We start from the raw sequence: 22,799 nt of genomic DNA on the forward strand, positions 1-22,799 counted from the left end.
TGCGTGCTTGAAAATTCGTCAAGTTTTGTCCCTCTGTCACTCCAGGATGGAATAGTGCAGTGAAGAAGAGAATCGGAAAGGAATGAGTGCTCTCGCTCCAAGTGAAGTTCATAATAGGGTGAGGCATTCGCAGTAGTGCTGATCTGACTCTCTCTTGGTGCGTGTGTCCCCACGAACTACAGCCCTCTTGTGCCTCACCTTATTTAAATAAATTAATGTCTAAAATTTGTGCTCTTATTGGAAATCATTTTCTGCATTTCGCTAGCGGTTTCGGTGCGGTTTTGTCGTAACTTCGTAACGTGAATCTCTCCATCAGAATCGTACGAATCGGAGCTGCTTATTGTTGTTTATTACCATTGATACTTGTATAATTACAATATGGGATCGTGAACGCATCTGCCTTTCACCACAAATGGATTGCAGCCCTGTACTCATTTTGAGGGGTTATAATTTTTGGGTACAATGCAATCGAAAAACAAATATGTAAATGCTTAAAGACTTTAACCCATTTTAAAGGCCGCAGCGAAATTGGAACCCAGAAAAAAGAAAAGTTATTAAAGAACACAATGGCAGAACAGAACAAGGCGGCTCCCAAGGAAGGTGCCGCCGGCAATGAGGAAGGTCAGTGTGGGGGGGGGCGGAGTGGATCGGCTAGGAGTGGGCGAGTGTCTGGCCGCTGTGGCCGACGCCTCTCCAGCCGGCGGCGTCGTCGCCGCTCCATGAGGGTGGCGTTGTTGTGATGGTGGCGCACCTCCATGTTCTTCGGCTGCGGCTGTTGCATGGCCCCCACTGTGGCGCCGCTGTGTTGCTGCCGCTGCCATAGGCGGTGCTGCTGCTGCTGCTGCTGGCGGTGCTGGCGCCGTTCCCAGTTTCGCTTGATGATTTTTTGCTCCTGCAGCATGTCATCCAAGTGGTTGTCTTTCTTGTTGTTGTTGTTGTTGTTGCTATTGGCTTGGTTGTAGGACTTAAGGCTATTGCTGTTGTGGTTGTTGTGGGCTATAGAAGAACTATCGCTAGTAATACTGGTTGCTGCCGAAGATGCTGCAGGGCGACCCGGACTTCCACGCACGCGTTTCGTGCCCGACACTGGCACTGGGCTCAACATTGTGGTTGTGGTGGTGGGGGTGGTTGTGGGGGCTGTTGTGGGGGCTGTTGTAAGGGGGGGGGTTACGGACATGATTTGCAATGCAATAAACTTAATTGAGTGCGCGTCAGATTTTAATTTTAACCGAACCCCGAAAACCGACGCATACATTTGGTCATCATTAAAGCGGATTTTGTGGCTTTTGTGGTTTGCTATATATACCATAATAACGATAATATAATGATAAATTCGCATTCATTTAATCATAATTTTTGGGGTTGGGGGTTGGGGAGTAGTTTAAGAATTTTCTAGAGCTACAACAATTTCTGTACTTTCCTTTTTCATCTGCCAGATCGCTTCTCAAGAAATGTATTTAATTTTCAACAATTAAATAAAGCTGCCAACTAATCTCCCGTAATGGCTGGCTGTCCTCAGAGTTGGCAAAATCTCAGCGTAAGCTGCACTTGAAAAATGGTTAAAAATCAACATGAATATGAATCTCTCAGATACAGTAGTGCCTGTGGCTGGTACTGGGGGCTGAATAGGTATTTCCGTCACTTAAGCTGTGGCTTAAAATGTTTCTTCATTAGAATAAGTGTCATAAAAATAAACGCATAAAAAAGGCATCTTTCAGATGCCCGACCGTAAGCGGATCTAATCATTTTCCCATAATCAGCCGGCCAGCCAGGGGCTCAACTAAAATCTGCTTAAATTTCACCTGACACGCTAATTTGGCTAATAAACATTCAACTTCAGTCAACCACAAAATTCAAACGAAATTTTCGAAGGCGCCAACCAACCATCGATGATCGGGCATCGGGGCCGAAAGTCAACAAAAAATCGATATAATGGTATTTGTTGTATACAAGAAAGTAATAAAATTAAATAATTTGCATATAAGACCGACATTATTATACCCAGGCTGTTCCTGCACTGCTCCTCGGGTGATAAATTCGACGCTACTCAAAACCAGTGAGCTATTTGCCGTTGAAATATTTTGACGCCAAACCGAGACATATTCTCATGCAAATTTTTGTATCTCATTTGTTTGTGCCATCAAACCCCAAACCGGCTGATCTGCCCAGACAGAGGTGTAACATTCATTTATGATTTATGCGGTGTCAACATGCCCCCTGACATGCTATCAAACATCGAAATTTCCCTTAGACCCAAAGCATCTTTTGTGATGAAAATTGCCGAAAAGCGCCCCCGCGTTTTGCCCGCGACTCTGCGGCGACTCTGGCCGCTCCAAACGGATTGAGGTCATAGGCGACGTTCGATTTAGCGTTTTTTTCCAATATTTTTCAGTGGGGAAATCCAATTCAAATTGAGTGTCCAAAAAAACTGCTTGAGTGGAGAAATCAGCCAAATATGCTTTCCGGGGGGAAGGACAAGGACTAGTTACCTATAGATCAGTTTATGAGACATCATTTTAGCCATAATCTTACCTTTAATTTGAAAGTCTTTTCCACTAGCAGCTGGGAACAGTGTATCTTCGGCTGTATGTTTGATAGGGGGAACACAGGAGGGGTTTCTTTTCGAAATAAATACCACAGGTTTGTATTGTACTATATGTGTTTCATATTTATTATTTCGAATTCGTATCGTTTCATCGTCATTCGCAAATTGCTCGTTATAATTACTATTATGGTTATTATTGATCAGCAGCCCGTTATCGTTAACAACGTTAATATTTGCATTATAGTTATCAATATTATATTGTTGCTGCTGAGGCTGCTGCTGCTGCGGCTGTGACAGGTTTAGGCTACGAAAAAGCTTCTTTAGAATATGTTTTTCGTGCTCCTGCTCGATGGGAGAGCCATCGTCGACTATATTATTAGCATCAATATGATTGCGATTCTCCGCCACAGTTTCGATAACTGTTTCCGCTTCCGCTGTTGCCCCTGGCTCCACTTTCGTTGCGGCTTCATCTGCCACACTGTCAATTCGATCGTTGGATTGCTTAAGATTATTGTCAATATTCTGATTGAACGCGCTCTGGCTATGGCTATGGCTATGGCTATTTGGACTATCGAACTTAGTGCTAGTCTCTAAACTACTAGAATCAGTCGTGCTACTTTTAGTACTCATATTATAATGCTCGTTACTGTACAAGTAGTTGTAGTTGTAGTTTTTTGGCAAGGCAGGTATTGCATTATTAACATTATCGCTATCACTATTTAGATATAGACTAAGATCTACGTTTAGATTACGGCTTACGTTTAGGTGTGGTGGTAGCTGCAGGGTTTGCTCTGGCCTTAGGGTTTCTAGGTTTCTATTAACATAGGGTCTTGAGTATTCGTTTTGTTGCTGCTGCTCCCGCTCCCGCTCCTCCTCCTGCTCCTGCTGCTGGTGGCGCTGCGAGGCCATCTCCACCAGCTGCATGTCCGCCCTTGTGGCCGCACCGGAACCCGCTGATCTCGCTGCAGCGGGAGCGGCAGCGGCAGACCTTTTCCGCCTGTCCCGCTTACGACTGCTGGCCGCCAGGATGGCCACCAGATTGAAAGCGGAGGGGGCCAGCGAGGCCGCTGTGGCCGTCAGGGCCGTTGTGGTGGCCGTCGACGAGGAGGCGGACGACGAGGCCTTGGGCAGGTGCTCGGTGTCGAGCTGCACCTGCTCCCACTGCTGCTGCTGCTGCTTGTGGCGACGCCTCTCCAGCCGGCGGCGTCGTCGCCGCTCCATGAGGGCGGCGTTGTTGTGATGGTGGCGCACCTCCAGGTTCTTCGGCTGCGGCTGTTGCATGGCCCCCACTGTGGCGCCGCTGTGTTGCTGCCGCTGCCATAGGCGGTGCTGCTGCTGCTGCTGCTGCTGGCGGTGCTGGCGCCGTTCCCAGTTTCGCTTGATGATTTTTTGCTCCTGCAGCATGTCATCCAAGTGGTTGTCTTTCTTGTTGTTGTTGTTGTTGTTGCTATTGGCTTGGTTGTAGGACTTAAGGCTATTGCTGTTGTGGTTGTTGTGGGCTATAGAAGAACTATCGCTAGTAATACTGGTTGCTGCCGAAGATGCTGCAGGGCGACGCGGACTTCCACGCACGCGTTTCGTGCCCGACACTGGCACTGGGCTCAACATTGTGGTTGTGGTGGTGGGGGGGGTTGTGGGGGCTGTTGTGGGTCTGGCTGTAGTGCTGCTGGTTGTAGTACTGGGCGTGGTTGTTGTCGTTGTCGACGTGGTGGTCGCTTTAGTGGTTTTGGTGGAAAACTTGTGTTTCCTGGGAGCCAACAGCGCCATATTGCTGCGGAAATGCTCCGCCTCCGAGCGGAAGAACAGGAAACACGCATTGCGCATCCGATTCGGGCTCTCCATGTCCCGCAGACCGATGGGCCTAAAGTTGCGCTTGATCCCCACATGCAGCACCGGATTGTAGGCGTGCGTGAACTGATAGTAGCCGTGATCCAGTGACTCCCTGAAGTGGCAGTCGTTTGTGGCGTTTCTCTGTTCGGAGAGGGTCGAGATAGGGAGAGAAAGCAAGGCAAGAGCTGCCGTTAGTCGGGTTTGCCAGAGACAGGGATATCATGGTGAGGGAGGGAACGTTCTCTAGGTATATCCGGTGGAGACTCACCTTTCCAACAAGTCTGCCTTGATGAAAGCACAGATAGTAGTCCACATCCTTGGCATAGATGGTGATTTTGAAGTCCACGCTCAGTGCATCGCCCACACTGTCCATCGTGAAGGATTCTGTGGAAATCGAAAAATCAAATTTAATTAATTATTGGCAAACAAAAGTTTTCTATTGTGTAAATAGTCGACGGCGGTTAATTAATTAATTTCAATTAATTGAAAGGTTCTCCGATAAAGTTATGAAAGGCGTTGGTCGGTTGATAAGTGCGCCATGTGGGACGCCGGTTCTTGGGACATTTAATGAAATCAATTTATCAACTGCCGTTTAGTCGTTGAACTCCCTCTCAGTGGCCGGGGTGGGGGACTTAACCCTGAAAAATCTCTAAATTCTTACGGTCTGGGGGCAGACCTTCGGGGAGGTAGAGCCACAGCAAATCGATCAACTTGCCTAAAGCCCAGGCACTAGCTCCACTGATAAGATAAAATACCCAAGTGACAGTTTTCTGTTTCCTCACCGAGAGAGAGGGTATTACTGAGGCCCGAAGAGATGCTTCAAGGCTCTAGTCCCAGCCCCGGACCTTTGCCCCTGCGGCCTGTTGCTGGTTTGTCGCTTTCGGTCACCCATCAACCTACTACGAGCGGCTGCTTCTGAACTTCACAGACGAGAGAGGCTTGGAAAACCGCAGAAAAAGCAAACAAATTCCGAAATAAATTAAAAGACGCACTGGACGGCGCTTGGGGCGGCTTCGTGGCGGTTCATAACATCAATCAAATATTAAACGAGGTGGAACGTTGTGAGTTGCTGCGGACACCGCAACTCTACAGTTATACCCGATACTAAGTCAGTATGGCTCTCCTGCGGCAGACGCCGCTAATATTGAACCACACGACAAAGAGTGCGTGCGAGAGAGACAGAAAATCAGTCTGAGCGTGACGTCGGGCGCTGCGTAGCCACTGAAAATTGATTTCTTGCTTTTGGCTACAAAAATGATCCGATCTGATCCAGATTCAGCAATCTGATAGATGACAATCTGTGGATGCAACAGATTTTCGTCTTTTGTGGGGGCGGAAGGGGTGGGGCGAAATAGTGAGATCTAACAGAAGTGCGGATACCAAATTTGGTTACTCTAGCCTTAATAGTCTCTGAGATTTGTGGATGCCCCAGATTTTCGTCCTTTGCGGGGGCGGAAGAGGGTGTGGCGAAATTTGGACACGAAACGGTCAAGGTCCGATATCACAGGAGTGTGGATAACAAATTTGGTTGCTCTGGCTCTTATAGGTTCTGAGATCCTTGAACTCATATTTTGCAATTGACAAAACCGACCATGAAACCTGTGTGTTAGAGAGAAACAGAGCGAGGAAGAATGAAATTGTTTTCTTGATTCTGGCTAAAATCATTATACGATCTGGTTCAGATTTTGCACTGTAGAAGGTATGGTCATCCTCACCGATTCTGCGTTTTTGGTTTTATCGTATCTTTAAAAATGTGGATGCCACAGATTTTCGTCCTTTGTGCGGGCGGAAGTGGGCGGGGCGAAGTTTTGAAATATTTTTGTAGCAGTGACATATCACAGAAGTCTGGATCCAAAACATCGTTGCTCTAGCTCTTATAGTCTTTGAGCACTAGGCGCTGAAGGGGACGGACGGACGGACGGACGGACGGACGGACGGACGGACGGACAGACGGACAGACAGACAGGGCTCAATCGACTCGGCTATTGATGCTGATCAAGAATATATATACTTTATGGGGTCGGAAACGATTCCTTCTGGACGTTACACACATCCACTTTTACCACAAATCTAATATACCCCAATACTCATTTTGAGTATCGGGTATAATTACCAATAATTTAATTAAGCACGCCATATGCACAGACAGTGGGCGGGAGTGAGGGGTAGAGACGGGGGAGACAGAGTTCAAAATATATACGATGGGATGTACTCTCGCACACTAGTATAAATGCCAATTTAATTTAAATGCCAATGGTAATTGATGAACGAACTCGGGAATGTCTTGGCGGGTGGCGAGGAGGTGGTGGGGGCGAGGAGGGGATACTTACGTGCCAGCGATATGTCCTCGGCGGTCACTTTGCCGTGCGCGTTGATGTGCAGCGCACGATCGTTGTGTTTCTTCAACGTTAAAACATATTCGTCCGTTTTCTTTGCGCCTGTTTTGATCCCAAGAGCAAGCATTACCTACATGGAAGAGGGAGAGAGAGAAAGTATGCCGATTAATAGCTGATTCGCATCTGGCGACTAATCCCAGCAGCCCAGCATAACGAAAACCTTTTGGCCCATAAATTTCCATTAGCCTCGCCCGACTCGGATACATGTGACACGGCCGACCCAAGGCCTTTAATGGTCCAAGTTGGGTCGTTAAGCGGCCTGCCCTGGTAGCTCCCTGCATTTGGATTACACGGACCTGAAGTTAGAGCCATCCCAGTGGGTGGCCCCGCCCTCTTTTCCGATTGACTGGCTCCACCCACTGGCTGGCACGGGTCTGACTCATGTCTCTCTTGGCTGACACGTTTTCCACCTTTGACCAACTGAATTTCACCAAGACCATTAATGATATCACGCGTAGATATGGCATATATGCAAATCAGCAAAACAAGCGGCAAGCCGCAAGCCAGACAAATGACATATCGGAATGGATTGTGGAATCGACTGTTTATCGGGTCTACGGAGAGCGCACGGCACCAACGTCCAGGTCGTTGGTTAGTTATTTTCGGGTAAATTGCTAAAAATACCCCCAGGGCTTAGTGGGGGGCTTTAGGAGCTCCTAAGGAGCTCCGAACTTATGGCCCAAGTGCCGGGGAGGCGCGTGCCCGTCGACGGTCCGTATGGAATGCCAGATGGAACATTCCTCAACCGCTTGTCAGAGCGGCAGAGCGGCAGAGCGGCAGTTGGGAGATCGGAGATGGTTGGTTGGGGGCAGTGTTTGCACTACTCAAAAGCCGAAAATACTGTATCGTTTGACGGGCGACCTTTTCCACAGTTCAATGACGCTTTGGTGCGTGTGTGCGTGTCTGCGAGAGTGTCTGTGATAATCATAATAATAATTATTATTAGAGACCCCAGAGCGTGGAGAGCCTCAGAGCCACAGAGCCACTCCAAAGTACACACAAACGCTCTCGTATCAAACTCTGAATGGGTTTCCCCCACTCCACACCCATTTTCGATTACACACACTCTCAATCTCGATCTTGTTATGGCATTTTCTGATAATTATTCCGAGTGTCGATGGGGTTTGAAGAATCCCAGATGGCCGAAACTGGGTTAAAGGGTCGACACCAGTTTGGCCGAGAGGAGAGAGGTTTCCCCCACATAAATTAGTTGCCCACGATTATATATACAACAAATTATACGCCATAAATCCGCTAACCTTTACAATTACCCGCAGTCGTAAAAATGTAAAAAAAAAATATTATTTTACATAAGCGGCGATTGCCGATTGGCGATGGGCAGACTATATAGTAAATCAATCAAGGGCTACTCACCATCAGTATAAAAATAGTCCTGACATTGGGCAGCGTGAACTGTAGTAACCTGAAAGTAGAAGAACGGAACGGCTGTAGTAGGGCTTACGATACCCGCTATAAATAAGGAATTTCGAGAACTGTGTATGATTCAAAAATACAGAGAAATTTGCATAAATCCTACAGTTTATTATTAATGATTATTAATGATTATTATTGATTTTATTGATTTGTTTTCAACGTTTTTATTTGTGTTTGTTTTTGTGCTACGGACTTCCGTCTCGGGTCTGGGGATTGAACAACAATTAAGTCATTTCATCATGAGATGATCGTGAGCTCTTTAAAAGCAACCATCTATGGGACTCTATGGAGAGCCCTTCCAGTAGCTCTGGCTCTGGCTCAATGTCACCCCACAAGTGAGCACAAGTGGCCGGGCTTTTGTTCTTATACCCGATACTCAAAATGAGTATTGGGGTATATTAGATTTGTGGTAAAAGTGGATGTGTGTAACGTCCAGAAGGAATCGTTTCCGACCCCATAAAGTATATATATTCTTGATCAGCATCAATAGCCGAGTCGATTGAGCCATGTCTGTCTGTCCGTCTGTCCGTCTGTCCGTCCGTCCGTCTGTCCGTCCGTCCGTCCGTCCGTCTGTCCGTCTGTCCGTCCGTCCGTCTGTCCGTCCCCTTCAGCGCCTAGTGCTCAAAGACTATAAGAGCTAGAGCAACGATGTTTTGGATCCAGACTTCTGTAATATGTCACTGCTACAAAAATATTTCAAAACTTCGCCCCGCCCACTTCCGCCCCTACAAAGGACGATAATCTGTGGCATCCACATTTTTAAAGATACGATAAAACCAAAAACGCAGAATCGTAGAGGATGACTATATGTTCTAGAGTGTAAAATCTCAACCAGATCGTATAATTATTATAGCCAGAATCAAGAAAAAAATTCATTCTTTCTCGCTCTGTCTCTCTCTAACACACAGGTTTCATGGTCGGCTTTGCCAATTGCAAAATATGAGTTCAAGGATCTCAGAACCTATAAGAGCCAGAGCAACCAAATTTGGTATCCACACTCCTGTGGTATCGGACCTTGACCGTTTTGTGTCCAAATTTCGCCACACCCCCTTCCGCCCCGCAAGGGACGAAAATCTGGGGCATCCACAAATCTCAGAGACTATTAAGGCTAGAGTACCCAAATTTGGTATCCGCACTTCTGTTAGATCTCACTATAAAACGTATATCGCAGAATTTCGCCCCACCCCCTTCCGCCCCCACAAAGGACGAAAATCTGTTGCATCCACAATATTGCAGATTCGAGAAAACTAAAAACGCAGAATCATAGATAATGACCATATCTATCAGACTGCTGAATCTGGATCAGATCGGATCATTTTTATACCCAAAAGGAACAAATCAATTTGCACTGGCAACGCAGCGCCCGACGTCACGCTCAGACTGATTTTCTGTCTGTCTCGCACGCACTCTTTGTCGTGTCGTTTAATATTAGCGGCGTCTGCCGGAGGAGAGCCATACTGACTAAGTATCGGGTATAACTGTAGATTTGTGGTGTCCGCAGCAACTCACAACGTTCGCCCTCGTTCTTTATCGATTCAACTGAACAACGTTTGTGGCCGGGAAAGTCTTGGCACAAGTATTCTGCATATACTGTTTCACGAGTCACTAATCCCCGCCAGGTCCATGTCCAGGCAAGAACAAAACAAAACGAAAACCGAACGGAGAACAGAGAACCCAGAACAGAGAACACAGAACTCAAGACCGAAAAGGGTAGTTTCTTGAGACGAAGGTCTTTTTTGCCCGGCCTGAAAAGTGAAAATATAAAAGAATCAAGCTCTAGAAATCAATACAGAGAGGGCGAGGGACGGGGGCAAAACCAGCCCTGGGAGGAGGAGGCGCATTCAAGTCCCATTGCAAGTCCCTGGCCATTTGCCCTCTCAGTGGGCCGTCCCCGAAAAATCAAATGCCTCGGGCCGTGTGGCGTGCGATTTTTATCATTTTTCAATTTCACGGCAGACAATACGGTCCGTTTGAAATGTGCACACACACATGAATATGTGGCCCCCGGGAGACTTGGCTTTCGCTTTGGCAAGCAATTAAATCAGCTTTTGGGCTCCCCGAAATATGAAAAGTGTGGAGGAGTTGTTGGCCATTCTGCTTACTGATCAATGGTGAGGGGCCAGGTAGGGGGAAAGCTCTGGCTAGGCAACCGCAAGGGAGCCGGAAAGCCGAAACCGAAAACAGCACAAAAGCCCATCCGTGTGACCCGCTGTGGCTGTGGCTGTAGCTCTAAGCGATTCCCATGTATGTAAGGCCATTACAATGCGACTCATAATTACCTTATTTGGTATGCAGACAGCAGACAGGGCACATCCCCGGCAGATACGGGAGCCCAAAAAGGGACCCTCCAGCTCTTGTCTGGAATGTGCCCTGAATACTGAATAGTTTTCTTAAGTTTTCCTTTGGCTACGAGCCATGGCTGGGGACCTCCCAAAGGCGAGCTTTCACACAGACACGGCTCACCGACAGCCAAAGGTCGGGCTATGAGCGCCTTGAGGCGCAGCTTTCAAAAGCTCACCAATACTAGTGCCAGAGCTGTGCGTGTGTATGGACTGGTGCCTCTTGTGGCGGCGTCTACGTCACCAAACCACTTTAAAAAAGTGCAATCTAATCACTTGGACATTTTTTCAGGCCTTAATTAGATTGTCCATTCGATTCTATGGGTATTTTGATTTGGAAATAAATAAATCAACTCTGCTGAATGGAAATTAAAACGAGGGGGAACGTTGTGAGTTGCTGCGGACACCGCAACTCTACGGTTATACCCGATACTAAGGCAGTATGGCTTTCCTCCGGCAGACGCCGCTAATATTAAACGACACGACAAAGAGTGCGTGCGAGAGAGACAGAAAATCAGTCTGAGCGTGACGTCGGGCGCTGCGTAGCCACTGCAAATTGATTTGTTCCTATTGGCTATAAAAATGATCTGATCTGATCCAGATTCAGCAATCTGATAGATATGGTCATTATCTATGATTCTGCGTTTTTATTTTTCTCGAATGTAAAATATTGTTGATGCAACAGATTTTCGTTCTTTGTGTGGGCGGAAGAGGGTGGGGTGAAATTTTGAGATACACGTTTTATAGTAAGATCTAACAGGAGTGCGGATACCAAATTTGGTTACTCTAGCCTTAATAGTCTCTGAGATTTTTGAATATCCCCAGATTTTCGTCCTTTGCGGGGGCGGAAGGGGGTGTGGCGAAATTTTGAAACAAACTCGTCTCGGTCCGATATATTAGGAGTGTGGATACCAAATTTGGTTGCTCTAGCTTTTGTAGTCTCTGAGATCTAGGCGCTAATGTTTTACTCTAAGCAAAGCCGCCTATGCTACGTGTGTGTTAGAAAGAGACAGGGCGAGAAAAAATGAAATTGTTTTCTTGATGCTGGCTATAATAATAATACGATCCAATTCAGATTCCGCAGTCTTAAAGATATGGTAATTCTCTACAATTCTCCGTTTTTGGTTTTCTCATATCTTTAAAATTGTGGATGCCACAGATTTTCGTCCTTTGTGGGGGCGGAAGTGGGCGGGTCGAAGTTTTGAAATATTTTTGTAGCAGTGACATATCACAGAAGGCTGGGTCCAAAACATCGTTGCTCTAGCTCTTATAGTCTTTGAGCACTAGGCGCTGAAGGGGACGGACCGACGGACGGACGGACAGACGGACAGACAGACAGGGCTCAATCGACTCGGCTATTGATGCTGATCAAGAATATATATACTTTATGGGGTCGGAAACGATTCCTTCTGTAGGTTACACACATCCACTTTTACCACAAATCTAATATACCCCAATACTCATTTTGAGTATCGGGTATAACGAGGGGGAACGTTGTGAGTTGCTGCGGACACCGCAACTCTACAGTCATACCCGATACTAAGTCAGTATGGCTCTCCTCCGGCAGACGCTGCTAATATTAAACGACACGGCAAAGAGTGCGGGCGAGAGAGACAGAAAATCAGTCTGAGCGTGACGTCGGGCGATGCGTAGCCAGTGCAAATTGATTTGTTCCTTTTGGCTACAAAAATTATCTTATCTGGTCCAGATTCAGCAATCTGATAGATATGGTCGTTATCTATGGTTCTGCGTGTTTAGTTTTCTCGATTGTGCAATATTGTGGATGCAACAGATTTTCGTCCTTTGTGGGGGCGGAAGGGGGTGGGGCGAAATTCTGAGATATACGTTTTATAGTGAGATCTAACAGAAGTGCGGATACCAAATTTGGTTACTCTAGCCTTAATAGTCTCTGAGATTTGTGGATGGCGAAATTTGGACACGAAACGGTCAAGGTCCGATATCACAGGAGTGTGGATACCAAATTTAGTTGCTCTGGATCTTATAGGTTCTGAGATCCTTGAACTCATATTTTGCAATTGGCAAAACCGACCATTAAACCTGTGTGTTAGAGAGAGACAGAGCGAGAAAGAATGTAATTGTTTTCTTGATTCTGGCTATAATAATTATACGATCTGGTTGAGATTTTACACTCTAGAACATATAGTCATCCTCTACGATTCTGCGTTTTTGGTTTTATCGTATCTTTAAAAATGTGGATGCCACAGATTTTCGTCCTTTGTGGGGGCGGAAGTGGGCGGGGCGAAGTTTTGAAATATTTTTGTAGCAGTGACATATCACAGAAGTCTGGATCCAAAACATCGTTGCTCTAGCTCTTATAGTCTTTGAGCACTAGGCGCTGAAGGGGACGGACAGACGGACGGACGGACGGACGGACAGACAGACAGACAGACAGGGCTCAATCGACTCGGATATTGATGCTGATCACGAATATATATACTTTATGGGGTCGGAAACGATTCCTTCTGGACGTTACACACATCCACTTTTACCACAAATCTAATATACCCCAATACTCATTTTGAGTATCGGGTATAATTAAACTCCAAGTGTTTCGGCCCGATCCCAACGACCGATAAATGTGCTAAGTGAAGCCAACTAGTCAGCAGCGAAAACTCAGTTACCTCCGATGACTTTAGATCTGTCCAGTGCCCAGTACCCAGCAAACTTGTTTGGGTTTCGCCTCAGAGAACGGGCACGTGTTGTCACTGGAATTTAACACTTGTTGATTCAACATCCACAAAATAGTAACCGCTTTAAATGTGAATTTATATATATATTCGCGGGACTGCCATTTGAGGAATGCGGCGGCGATTAGATTAAGCCCAAGTATTTGGACAGCCGGTGGACAGTGAGTTGGCGAAAAAGATCCCACAGATAAACCCCGAAGAAAGTGATAGACGATGTCCGACAACATGGTTTAGATTCCTGCGGCCACTTTTGCGGCCACGTGTTCTCGCGGGCACCTCATCAATCATGTAATCGCCTCGACATAATTGTAGCCCCACAGCACCCCTCCGCGAGGAGACCCAGTGTGAAATTCCGTGCTGCCAATTGTGCGTGTCAGTGCGATGCAGTCTTTCCTTTTGTTTTAGGGGTTGCAACTGGATGTCACTCAATACCCTGGCATCATCCACCTTGCGCTTTTCGCCGAGCCAGCAACAACCCTAAGCCTCATCCCCTCTGATGCTCCTGCGACTCCTCCTCGTCCGACCGGCTGCAATTGCATTTGCTGCGACTTAATGAAGTTCTAGTAGCACCGAGAGCGGACAGAGGACAGCGGAGGGTGGATACACGTTCTTTAGTGACTTTGACAGTTGCCAGTTGCGCACAGGCGGTGTGCTTTATATGAAAATATTTATATAATGCTTGCAGCGACAGGCGGCAGTGGGAGGCCGGATTCGCACGATCTTGAGTGTGGGTAATGCGAGAATGCGACTGCCAGTGGGAGAGAGCGGAATCTAGAGTACATGGAGCAATACCTTGCCTACTTTTGGCACCCACTCAGAGGTCCATCCATTCGAGAACTTGTCTCTCAACCCTCCCCCCCTTAAGCACTTGAACTTGCAGCAACGCCCCAAATATAAACAGACACAACAAAGATCCGACGGGGAATCGGGAGCCCGTGAGAGTTCAATGTACCCCAGCGATAAGCTAATTTTGTTGCCTGTCGCTAGATATACGTACAATATATGGAAGAACCGGATCAAAAGTCGCCCAAAATGAGTTGATGTGCACGGAGCACAGTGTCAAGGCTGCGCGATGGAAGCTGCTGTGGAGCTGCGAAGGTGCGACTTGCCGCAACACAAATCTCGACTCATTAGCAGCCCTCACTCTGCTACTGTTACTCAGATGCTGCTGCATAATTCCTGAAAAAGGCGTGAAGCGGAATGGGCCCGGCCCTGTTCGAGGGGTGGGATCTTATGCGATTTTCGTCGCAGCGACAGCTGCTGCTGCTGCTGGTCTATTGGGTGATAAACCGCTTTCAGAGCCCTTTCTGATAAATAGCCAGCCCGTCCGACGACGGGCTACTTAAGTGGCAGCGGCCAGAGACTTTGTAGTGCTAGGCAGCCATTCAGCAACTTTCCCAAAGTGTCAACAGTGAGCAGGCAGGCCCAGACGGGCCCCGAGTCGGGCCCCAAGGCAAACATGCGGGCAAGTGCATTGATTGAATGTCTAGGGACTGTGCGAGTTGCTCAAATATGACACCTTTTCTCGAGGCAAACAACAATAATTATGCACCCGAGATGCACTATCGATATATCGATTTATTGTCCGTTTTGTTATCGAACAGAAATGCAGCCATAAAAGTCGCTTTTACATTTGATAAGCTCTGATAAGGCGCTCGCTGGGCCTGGCCAATAAATCAATCGAAAGCACAGCCTTGACAATAACTCATCCATAAACCAAACGCTTAGCCCCCATACCAGGTATGGAACGTGACTTGGAGCCACAGCCTGTGGCGTCATACGCCTATGTTCCCGGCATTGCATTACTCAATTTTTGTTCTGAAACCAGAGCAGAGCAGGCATACAGCTTTTTGCCAACCGCGCGTAAACCTAATTATAAACGAGGGGGAACGTTGTGAGTTGCTGCGGACACCGCAACTCTACAGTTATACCCGATACTAAGTCAGTATGGCTCTCCTCCGGCAGACGCTGCTAATATTAAACGACACGACAAAGAGTGCGTGCGAGAGAGACAGAAAATCAGTCTGAGCGTGACGTCGGGCGCTGCGTAGCCAGTGCAAATTGATTTGTTCCTTTTGGCTATAAAAATGATCTGATCTGATCCAGATTCAGCAATCTGATAGATATAGTCATTATCTATGATTCTGCGTTTTTAGTTTTTTCGAATCTGCAATATTGTGGATGAAACAGATTTTCGTCCTTTGTGGGGGCGGAAGGGAGTGGGGCGAAATTCTGAGATATACGTTTTATAGTGAGATCTAACAGGAGTGTGGATACTAAATTTGGTTACTCTAGCGTTAATAGTCTCTGAGATTTGTGAATGCCCCAGATTTTCGTCCTTTGCGGGGGCGGAAGGCGGTGTGGCGAAATTTGGACACGAAACGGTCAAGGACCGATATCACAGGAGTGTGGATACCAAATTTGGTTGCTCTGGCTCTTATAGGTTCTGAGATCCTTGAACTCATATTTTGCAATTGGCAAAACCGACCATGAAACCTGTGTGTTAGAGAGAGACAGAGCGAGAAAGAATGAAATTGTTTTCTTGATTCTGGCTATAATAATTATACGATCTGGTTCAGATTTTGCACTCTAGAAGATATAGTCATCTTCTACGATTCTGCGTTTTTAGTTTTCTCGTATCGTCGAAATTGTGGATGCCACAGATTTTCACCCCTTTGTGGGGGCGGAAGTGAGCGGGGCAAAGTTTTGAAATATTCTTGTAGGAGTGACATATCACAGAAGTCTGGATCCAAAACATCGTTGCTCTCGCTCTTATAGTCTTTGAGCACTAGGCGCTGAATGGGACGGACAGACGGACAGACGGACGGACGGACAGACGGACAGACAGACAGGGCTCATACGACTCGGCTATTGATGCTGATCAAGAATATATATACTTTATGGGGTCGGAAACGATTCCTTCTGGACGTTACACCCATCCACTTTTACCACAAATCTAATATACCCCAATACTCATTTTGAGTATCGGGTATAAAAAAAAACTTTTAGACGCCAGCAAACTTTTCTACAAACTTGCGGGGGACACGTTTTGCCAGTGGCAGTTCTTTCCCATGGAATGCTGGAAGGCTGAACAGTTAGAAATGGTTGGTTGGACCCGATTCGGTTTCGGTTTCTGTTTCTGGGCTCGATGTCAAGTGATTGCATTAATCAAAGCTGCACAAATATGTGCCGAGTCATAAATACAGGGGCATAGCCGGGTTTATGATGTTTTTGCCATTAGAACATGTGATTTGGCGAATCGTACAATAAATTTCAATAAAACTCTTGAGGAGAGTGTGGTAGATTAATGTGTATAACGGAGATTGTTGCGAGTCTAGCGAGGCAGAGACAGGGCCAGATGCTGGGCACGCTCCACCACCCTAGGCTCCAGAGGTGCTGCTCCATAACGGGCTGCCATTGGGGCTTATCACCCTTCGGGTGGGTTCTGTTCTCGAGTGTTATCTGCTCCTATTTCCGTTTAATTAATAAAAGAAAAGAACAAATTCGAACTAAAACGAGGGGGAACGTTGTGAGTTGCTGCGGACACCGCAACTCTACAGTTATACCCGATACTAAGTCAGTATGGCTCTCCTCCGGCAGACGCCGCTAATATTGAAACACACGACAAAGAGTGCGTGCGAGAGAGACAGAAAATCAGTCTGAGCGTGACGTCGGGCGCTGCGTAGCCACTGAAAATTGTTTTCTTGCTTTTGGCTACAAAAATAATCCGATCTGATCCAGATTCAGCAATCTGATAGATATTGTCATTATCTATGATTCTGCGTTTTTAGTTTTCTCGAATGTGCAATATTCTGGATGCAACAGATTTTCGTCTTTTGTGGGGGCGGAAGGGGGTGGGGCGAAATTCTGAGATATAAGTTTTATAGTGAGATCTAACAGAAGTGCGGATACCAAATTTGGTTACTCTAGCCTTTATAGTCTCTGAGATTTGTGGATGCCCCAGATTTTCGTCCTTTGCGGGGGCGGAAGGGGGTGTGGCGAAATTTGGACACGAAACGGTCAAGGTCCGATATCACAGGAGTGTGGATACCAAATTGGGTTGCTCTGGCTCTTATAGGTTCTGAGATCCTTGAACTCATATCTTGCAATTGACAAAACCGACCATGAAACCTGTGTGTTAGAGAGAGACAGAGCGAGAAAGAATGAAATTGTTTTCTTGATTCTGGCTATAATCATTATACGATCTGGTTCAGATTTTGCACTGTAGAAGATATGGTCATCCTCGCCGATTCTGCGTTTTTGGTTTTATCGTATTTTTAAAAATTTGGATGCCACAGATTTTCGTCCTTTGTGGGGGCGGAAGTGGGCGGGGCGAAGTTTTGAAATATTTCTGTAGCAGTGACATATCACAGAAGTCTGGATCCAAAACATCGTTGCTCTAGCTCTTATAGTCTTTGAGCACTAGGCGCTGAAGGGGACGGACGGACGGACGGACGGACGGACGGACGGACGGACGGACGCACGGACAGACGGACAGACAGACAGGGCTCAATCGACTCGGCTATTGATGCTGATCAAGAATATATATACTTTATGGGGTCGGAAACGATTCCTTCTGGACGTTACACACATCCACTTTTACCACAAATCTAATATACCCCAATACTCATTTTGAGTATCGGGTATAAAAATCAAATATTGTCTCTTTGGCTCTTATCGCCTCTCGAATGCGTTGCCATTTGGGGCGTGGCCATGTTTGACTTGGGAAATGTTGAACGTGTTTTATTGCTGCCCTGCCAGAGGTGCCTCGGATGGGGTGTGAGATTAGAGACAATTAGTTCGAATTAGTCGGTGGGGTGCGGGGGCTGGGGCATTAAAGGTTTAACTTGGTTTACTTTTTCCCTGGATTGGAAACTCTTTTGGGCGACTGCTCCACGCTTTTAAAGCCGAGGGTTGGCCGCGCTGGCAGTTGATTTAGAACTCAGGTAAATGTCCTGAGATCTGAACACGCCACAAGTCCCCGACGACCCTCGAAAGTTTTTTTTTATCTTTCGAAAAAAGGGGTTGTACACACACACACAGAGCAGTACACTCACACACACACACACACATGGAGCGGCTGATTTATCCTGACAGTTTGCATGTGTTGGTGCCATAACAAGTTATAAATGGCAATTATGGACCTGAACCAGATACAGAAACAGAAACCGAAACCGTATGCGATTTCATATTTCATGTTTCAAACATATAAATGTGCTTTTGAATTGTTTTTTATTTTTAAGTGAAATAGCGCTTGGCCCCTATAAAGGAGGGCTGCACACACACACACAGATGGCGTATAGGTATAGTATAGGTGTCACAGGTCATGGTATTTGCGGATTATTCCTTTGATTAGGTTTGCTTTTTGGGGGTACGGCGTACGGCGTGGTTTTTTCTTTGCCTCCTTTTGAACGTGGTTACGCCACAAAAGATACAAATCGCTTAAGCTCTGAATGAATTCTCACTAAAAGGTGGAACGATACACGTCTCATTTATTATTTTATAATTCCATTCCATTAAAAAATACATTCTAGGAAAATTTCACAACTTTCTGGCCTGGCCCAAGAATTAACTTTTCTATATCTAAGGAATTTCACATTTTTAGATTTGAATTGCGATCGTTCTGGTGAAATTGAATCACTCCGCTGCGATATTGAAATTGTACTTACATTGTATATTTCTGGCCGCATTGTAGCCCCCAAATTTAAGGGTATAAATTATAATCCAACATGGGTTTGTGCGTAATATCGTCGGCAGTCGTACATGGGGCTGGGTCTGGGTCTGGGGCTTTCTGCTGTGGTCGGCGAACAAGACTCCGAGCGAAAATCAAGCTTCATATGATTCCTCGGGGCCGAAGCGCGGCGCACAAAAATGCAATCGAATCCGAGCGGCAATTCTCAATACACCTTATTTTATGTTATTTTATTTCTTGGAATTTTTTACCGCTGCACTTTATGTTATGTACAATTATTATTCCGATTAACAATATGTACATATATATATATTTTTATATTGCACTTGCGACAGCGACAGCGACAACTTTTGAATTTTATTCGAATTTCTTTTTGGGTTTCCTTGGCACTGGCTCTACTTCAATAGTTTTACAATTTTTCAATTTTCTTCTGGCTGTGTCCGTAAATCCAATCAGCTGATCGTTTCACATAGAATGCACTGTTTCACCTTTTGGCTAATTAATCATTTGATTGTCACGTTAACTGATTTGTTTCTGGCTTAGCTGCCGCCACACATTTCGATCGGGCTACGAACACAACAGTTTTATTTAGATATGTTGATATATTTTTTTATTTAATATATTCTTTTGATTTTTCTCCTTTTTTATCATCATGTATTTGTGGGGTTTATCAGCGGACTTATTTTTCGTTTCTGAGTTTCGAAAAAAATCCGACACTCTTTTTTTCTTTTCTCCGGTTTTATTTCCGCGCCCGCCCGCTGTTGTTTGAAATATGCCCGCCTTCAAAAACCGCTGGTGCTGGATATTGTTGCCCAGCCACATGTGTCCAGAAAGCATCTTGCTCGATGCAACTTATCGCAACGTGTTGCGGCTCGAGTCTGTTCGTCGACGTCCCATAAAGACAGAACCATAAAGATACACAGCTTTTTGTTCTTTATACTTTATTGTCTATTATTTTGGCATTACTGACATTATTGTTTCAAGGAAAACCATTGTATTTATTCCTTAATTGCCGCCGTTGGTTCAGTGCTTTAAAAAAAAAAAGCGGGCCTATCGATATTAATATAAATGCATACGATATATCTGTTCGACACTTTGTCAACATGCTGATAGAACACATGTTGCGAGGCCTGAGCAGCCACAAGCAACATTCAATGCAACATTTTGTATTTATTTACTAGAGGATTTTTCATAAGAATTTAATTTTATTAATTATTTAATTAAGTTAATGAAAAATTTAGAAAAATAGCCCCATGATACTCATTTTTCTGTATTGAGGGCTTTTTTAATGTTTAATGAACAGACTCCCACTAAAAATATTTGGGTGATAGATAGATGGATTTCTTTGGGATGTGTTCCCTTCTACCGAAGGAAATGTTTCCTTGGGATGGGTCGGGACATGCGAGGGACGGACTGGTGTCTAGAATTCCCCGGGAAGGGGGTCACCCCGATAGATAATGATCTATGCGCCAGCACCTGCCCCACTTTCGAAAACAAGTCACCCACCCACCCAGTCGCTCGCTCACCCACAAGACCCCATTCGCATGGGTATGCACCGGGAATGCCGGACGACTGTATTGGGCAAGGTCCAGTTCGCCAGGCCATTAGCAAAGTTGGCGCTGCATTTTGATATTGATCGATTAGCCCGACCCGTTGTATCAGGCACTTTTATTGTTCATGCTGTAAATCAAATGTATGTAAATATGTTAGTTGCCAACGACCCAAAAAACAAGAATCACACAAGAAGTTATGCGCCTAACTAGCCCGCCATTGAGATTACATTAAGCAATATTTGGGTGGCTTATCAGGGCCCACTAACTGGAGAATCCTGGAGCACCGTTTCGCGAATGAAGCGCGATCTGTCGGCGGGCACAAAGCAGGCGTAGTTCCCCGAAAACGACGGAACCGTACGAGTGTACGAGTGTGGACTTTGGTCGTGCACCAATTTTCAATTAACTCGATACCTAGATAACTGCACAAGTTTTGTGATAGGTTCAATTAAAGGCACACAAGGGGCGCACAAAACTAGAAGAATCTCCGGCCATGAATGGAATCCAGTAGCGTTGGCCTCTCTTATCGCAATAAAAACGAAAGAACACCAAAAATTCATCAGCCAGGTATTTCAGGCGTCGAAAAAATGCCAAAGAATTCCACTAATGGTGACATTGCTTGGCAGAAATTCGCTGGTAATTGGTCTGTGATCCGTTTTAACAGTAAAGTGTTTGCCATAAATATATGGTCTGAAATGGGTAATTGCCCAATGAATTGCCGCCAACTCTTGTTCTGTTATGCTCTTATTGCTTTCCCCTTTTGTAAATGAACGAGATGCATAAGCTATTGGGAGCTGCATTCCGTCACGGTTCTGAGTTAGAACGAACGGCGAAGTTTTTTATAAATCGACGATAATAATTGCAGAATGCTACAAATCGTCTCGCGCTGTCCGCATCTTGAGGGACAGGATAATTTTTGATGACGTCAAATTTCTTGTCATCTGGCAATACTCCTTTGTCAGTGCATTTGTGACCCAAGAATGTCACTTCATGCATGAAAAATGAACATTTTTCTGGATGCAACTTTAGGTTATATTTACTACATACATTAAAAACATCAGTTAAGTTTTTAATCATGTGTTTTTCGGAACATCCTATCACCATTAAGTCATCCATATAAAGGAATGCCTGAGAGGGTTCTAAACCCGAGAATGCTATTGTCATCATTCTCTGAAATGAATTTGGTGCTATTTTAAGACCAAATGGTAATCGCGTGAAGCGATATGAGCCATTGCTCGTGGAAAAAGATGTTATATTTCTTGAATTTTCTTCAAGTTCGATTTGGTGAAAACCTGACATTAAGTCAAGGCATGAAAAGTATTTAGCTCTGCCCAGTTGGTCTAGAATATCATCAATTCTGGGGAGCGGGAATTTATCAGAAAGTAGTTTTTTGTTGATTTGGCGATAGTCAATTACCAATCGCCATTTCTTTTCTTTCGAATTTGGTAATGACTTTTTCGGAACTAACCAGAGTGGGCTGTTATACTCGGATACAGACGGTTCTACGATTTTGTCATTTATTAATTTCCCTACTTGTTTTTGAATTTCTTCAACGTGGCTATGCGGGCTTCTGTAGTTTTTAATATAAATGGGTTCATCATCTTTAAGTCTCAATGTTTGTTTATAAAAATTATTTGTCGCTATTGGTTCGGTTTCCAGTCCGAACACATCACTATACTTGGTGCATAATTATGTTAGTTGATTTTTGAATAGTTCTGGAAAATTTTTCTTTAACTTTGAAAGTACTTGTTCGCTTCTATTTTCTGGATTAGTGTTATGAATGTCGTAATCTGTTAAATTTTCATATTGGATTTTGTTCACTTTGACCAATTAGTCGAAATTAGGTCGAAATTAGTTGTGTTTAGAAGGCGAATGTAGCCATGTTTGGATGCTGCTATTGTATTTGCAACATAAATTCCATTATGTATTTCTTGATTAGGAACAAATATATAATCGTTTACTGTATTAATGTCTATTTTTCGAATTACTTGGGATCTGGCTGGCAGAAGAACTGTATTGTTGCCAGCACTATATGTTATCGGAACATAAATAGGATAATTTATGTTTTGAGGTCTAATTATAAACCAGTCTTCACTTGGCTTGAAGTCTAATTGGCAATTGAATTTTTTTATAAAATCAATGCCTATTATTCCATCACACGGTATGGAAAAATCTGAATTTACTAAATGAAATATATTTCATTATCATATGATAATATATTTTGTTGATTGAAGTTCTATTGAAGTTGTTCCTTGAGATTTTATAACACCTTGGCCTATGCCTTGTCTTCTTGAATATTGAAATT

The 22,799-nt window shown here is 45.0% G+C and overlaps 1 protein-coding gene across 1 annotated transcript; it reads right to left on the reverse strand.

Annotated features, from left to right (window-relative positions):
* Nucleotides 1-1,515: 1,515 nt before the first annotated feature.
* LOC117193847 (putative uncharacterized protein DDB_G0282129) lies at nucleotides 1,516-19,707 on the reverse strand. Its single transcript, XM_033398548.1, has 6 exons — nucleotides 18,922-19,707; nucleotides 8,146-8,194; nucleotides 6,706-6,841; nucleotides 4,644-4,759; nucleotides 2,636-4,516; nucleotides 1,516-1,542 (listed from the first exon to the last, which is right to left on the reverse strand). Coding segments are annotated over exons 1-6 (2,211 nt in total). The 5' UTR covers nucleotides 18,924-19,707.
* Nucleotides 19,708-22,799: the final 3,092 nt, after the last annotated feature.

This window comes from Drosophila miranda, assembly GCF_003369915.1.
Source record: "Drosophila miranda strain MSH22 chromosome Y unlocalized genomic scaffold, D.miranda_PacBio2.1 Contig_Y2_pilon, whole genome shotgun sequence".
Lineage (NCBI taxonomy): Eukaryota > Metazoa > Arthropoda > Insecta > Diptera > Drosophilidae > Drosophila > Drosophila miranda.

Excerpts from the sequence above, each read along its gene's own strand:
- LOC117193847 (XM_033398548.1), bottom strand. Across the intron at positions 4,760-6,705 it reads CGAGGACATATCGCTGGCAC|AATCCTTCACGATGGACAGT; the intron begins GTAAGTATCCCC and ends CGATTTCCACAG. Across the intron at positions 4,517-4,643 it reads AAGGCAGACTTGTTGGAAAG|AGAAACGCCACAAACGACTG; the intron begins GTGAGTCTCCAC and ends CTCTCCGAACAG.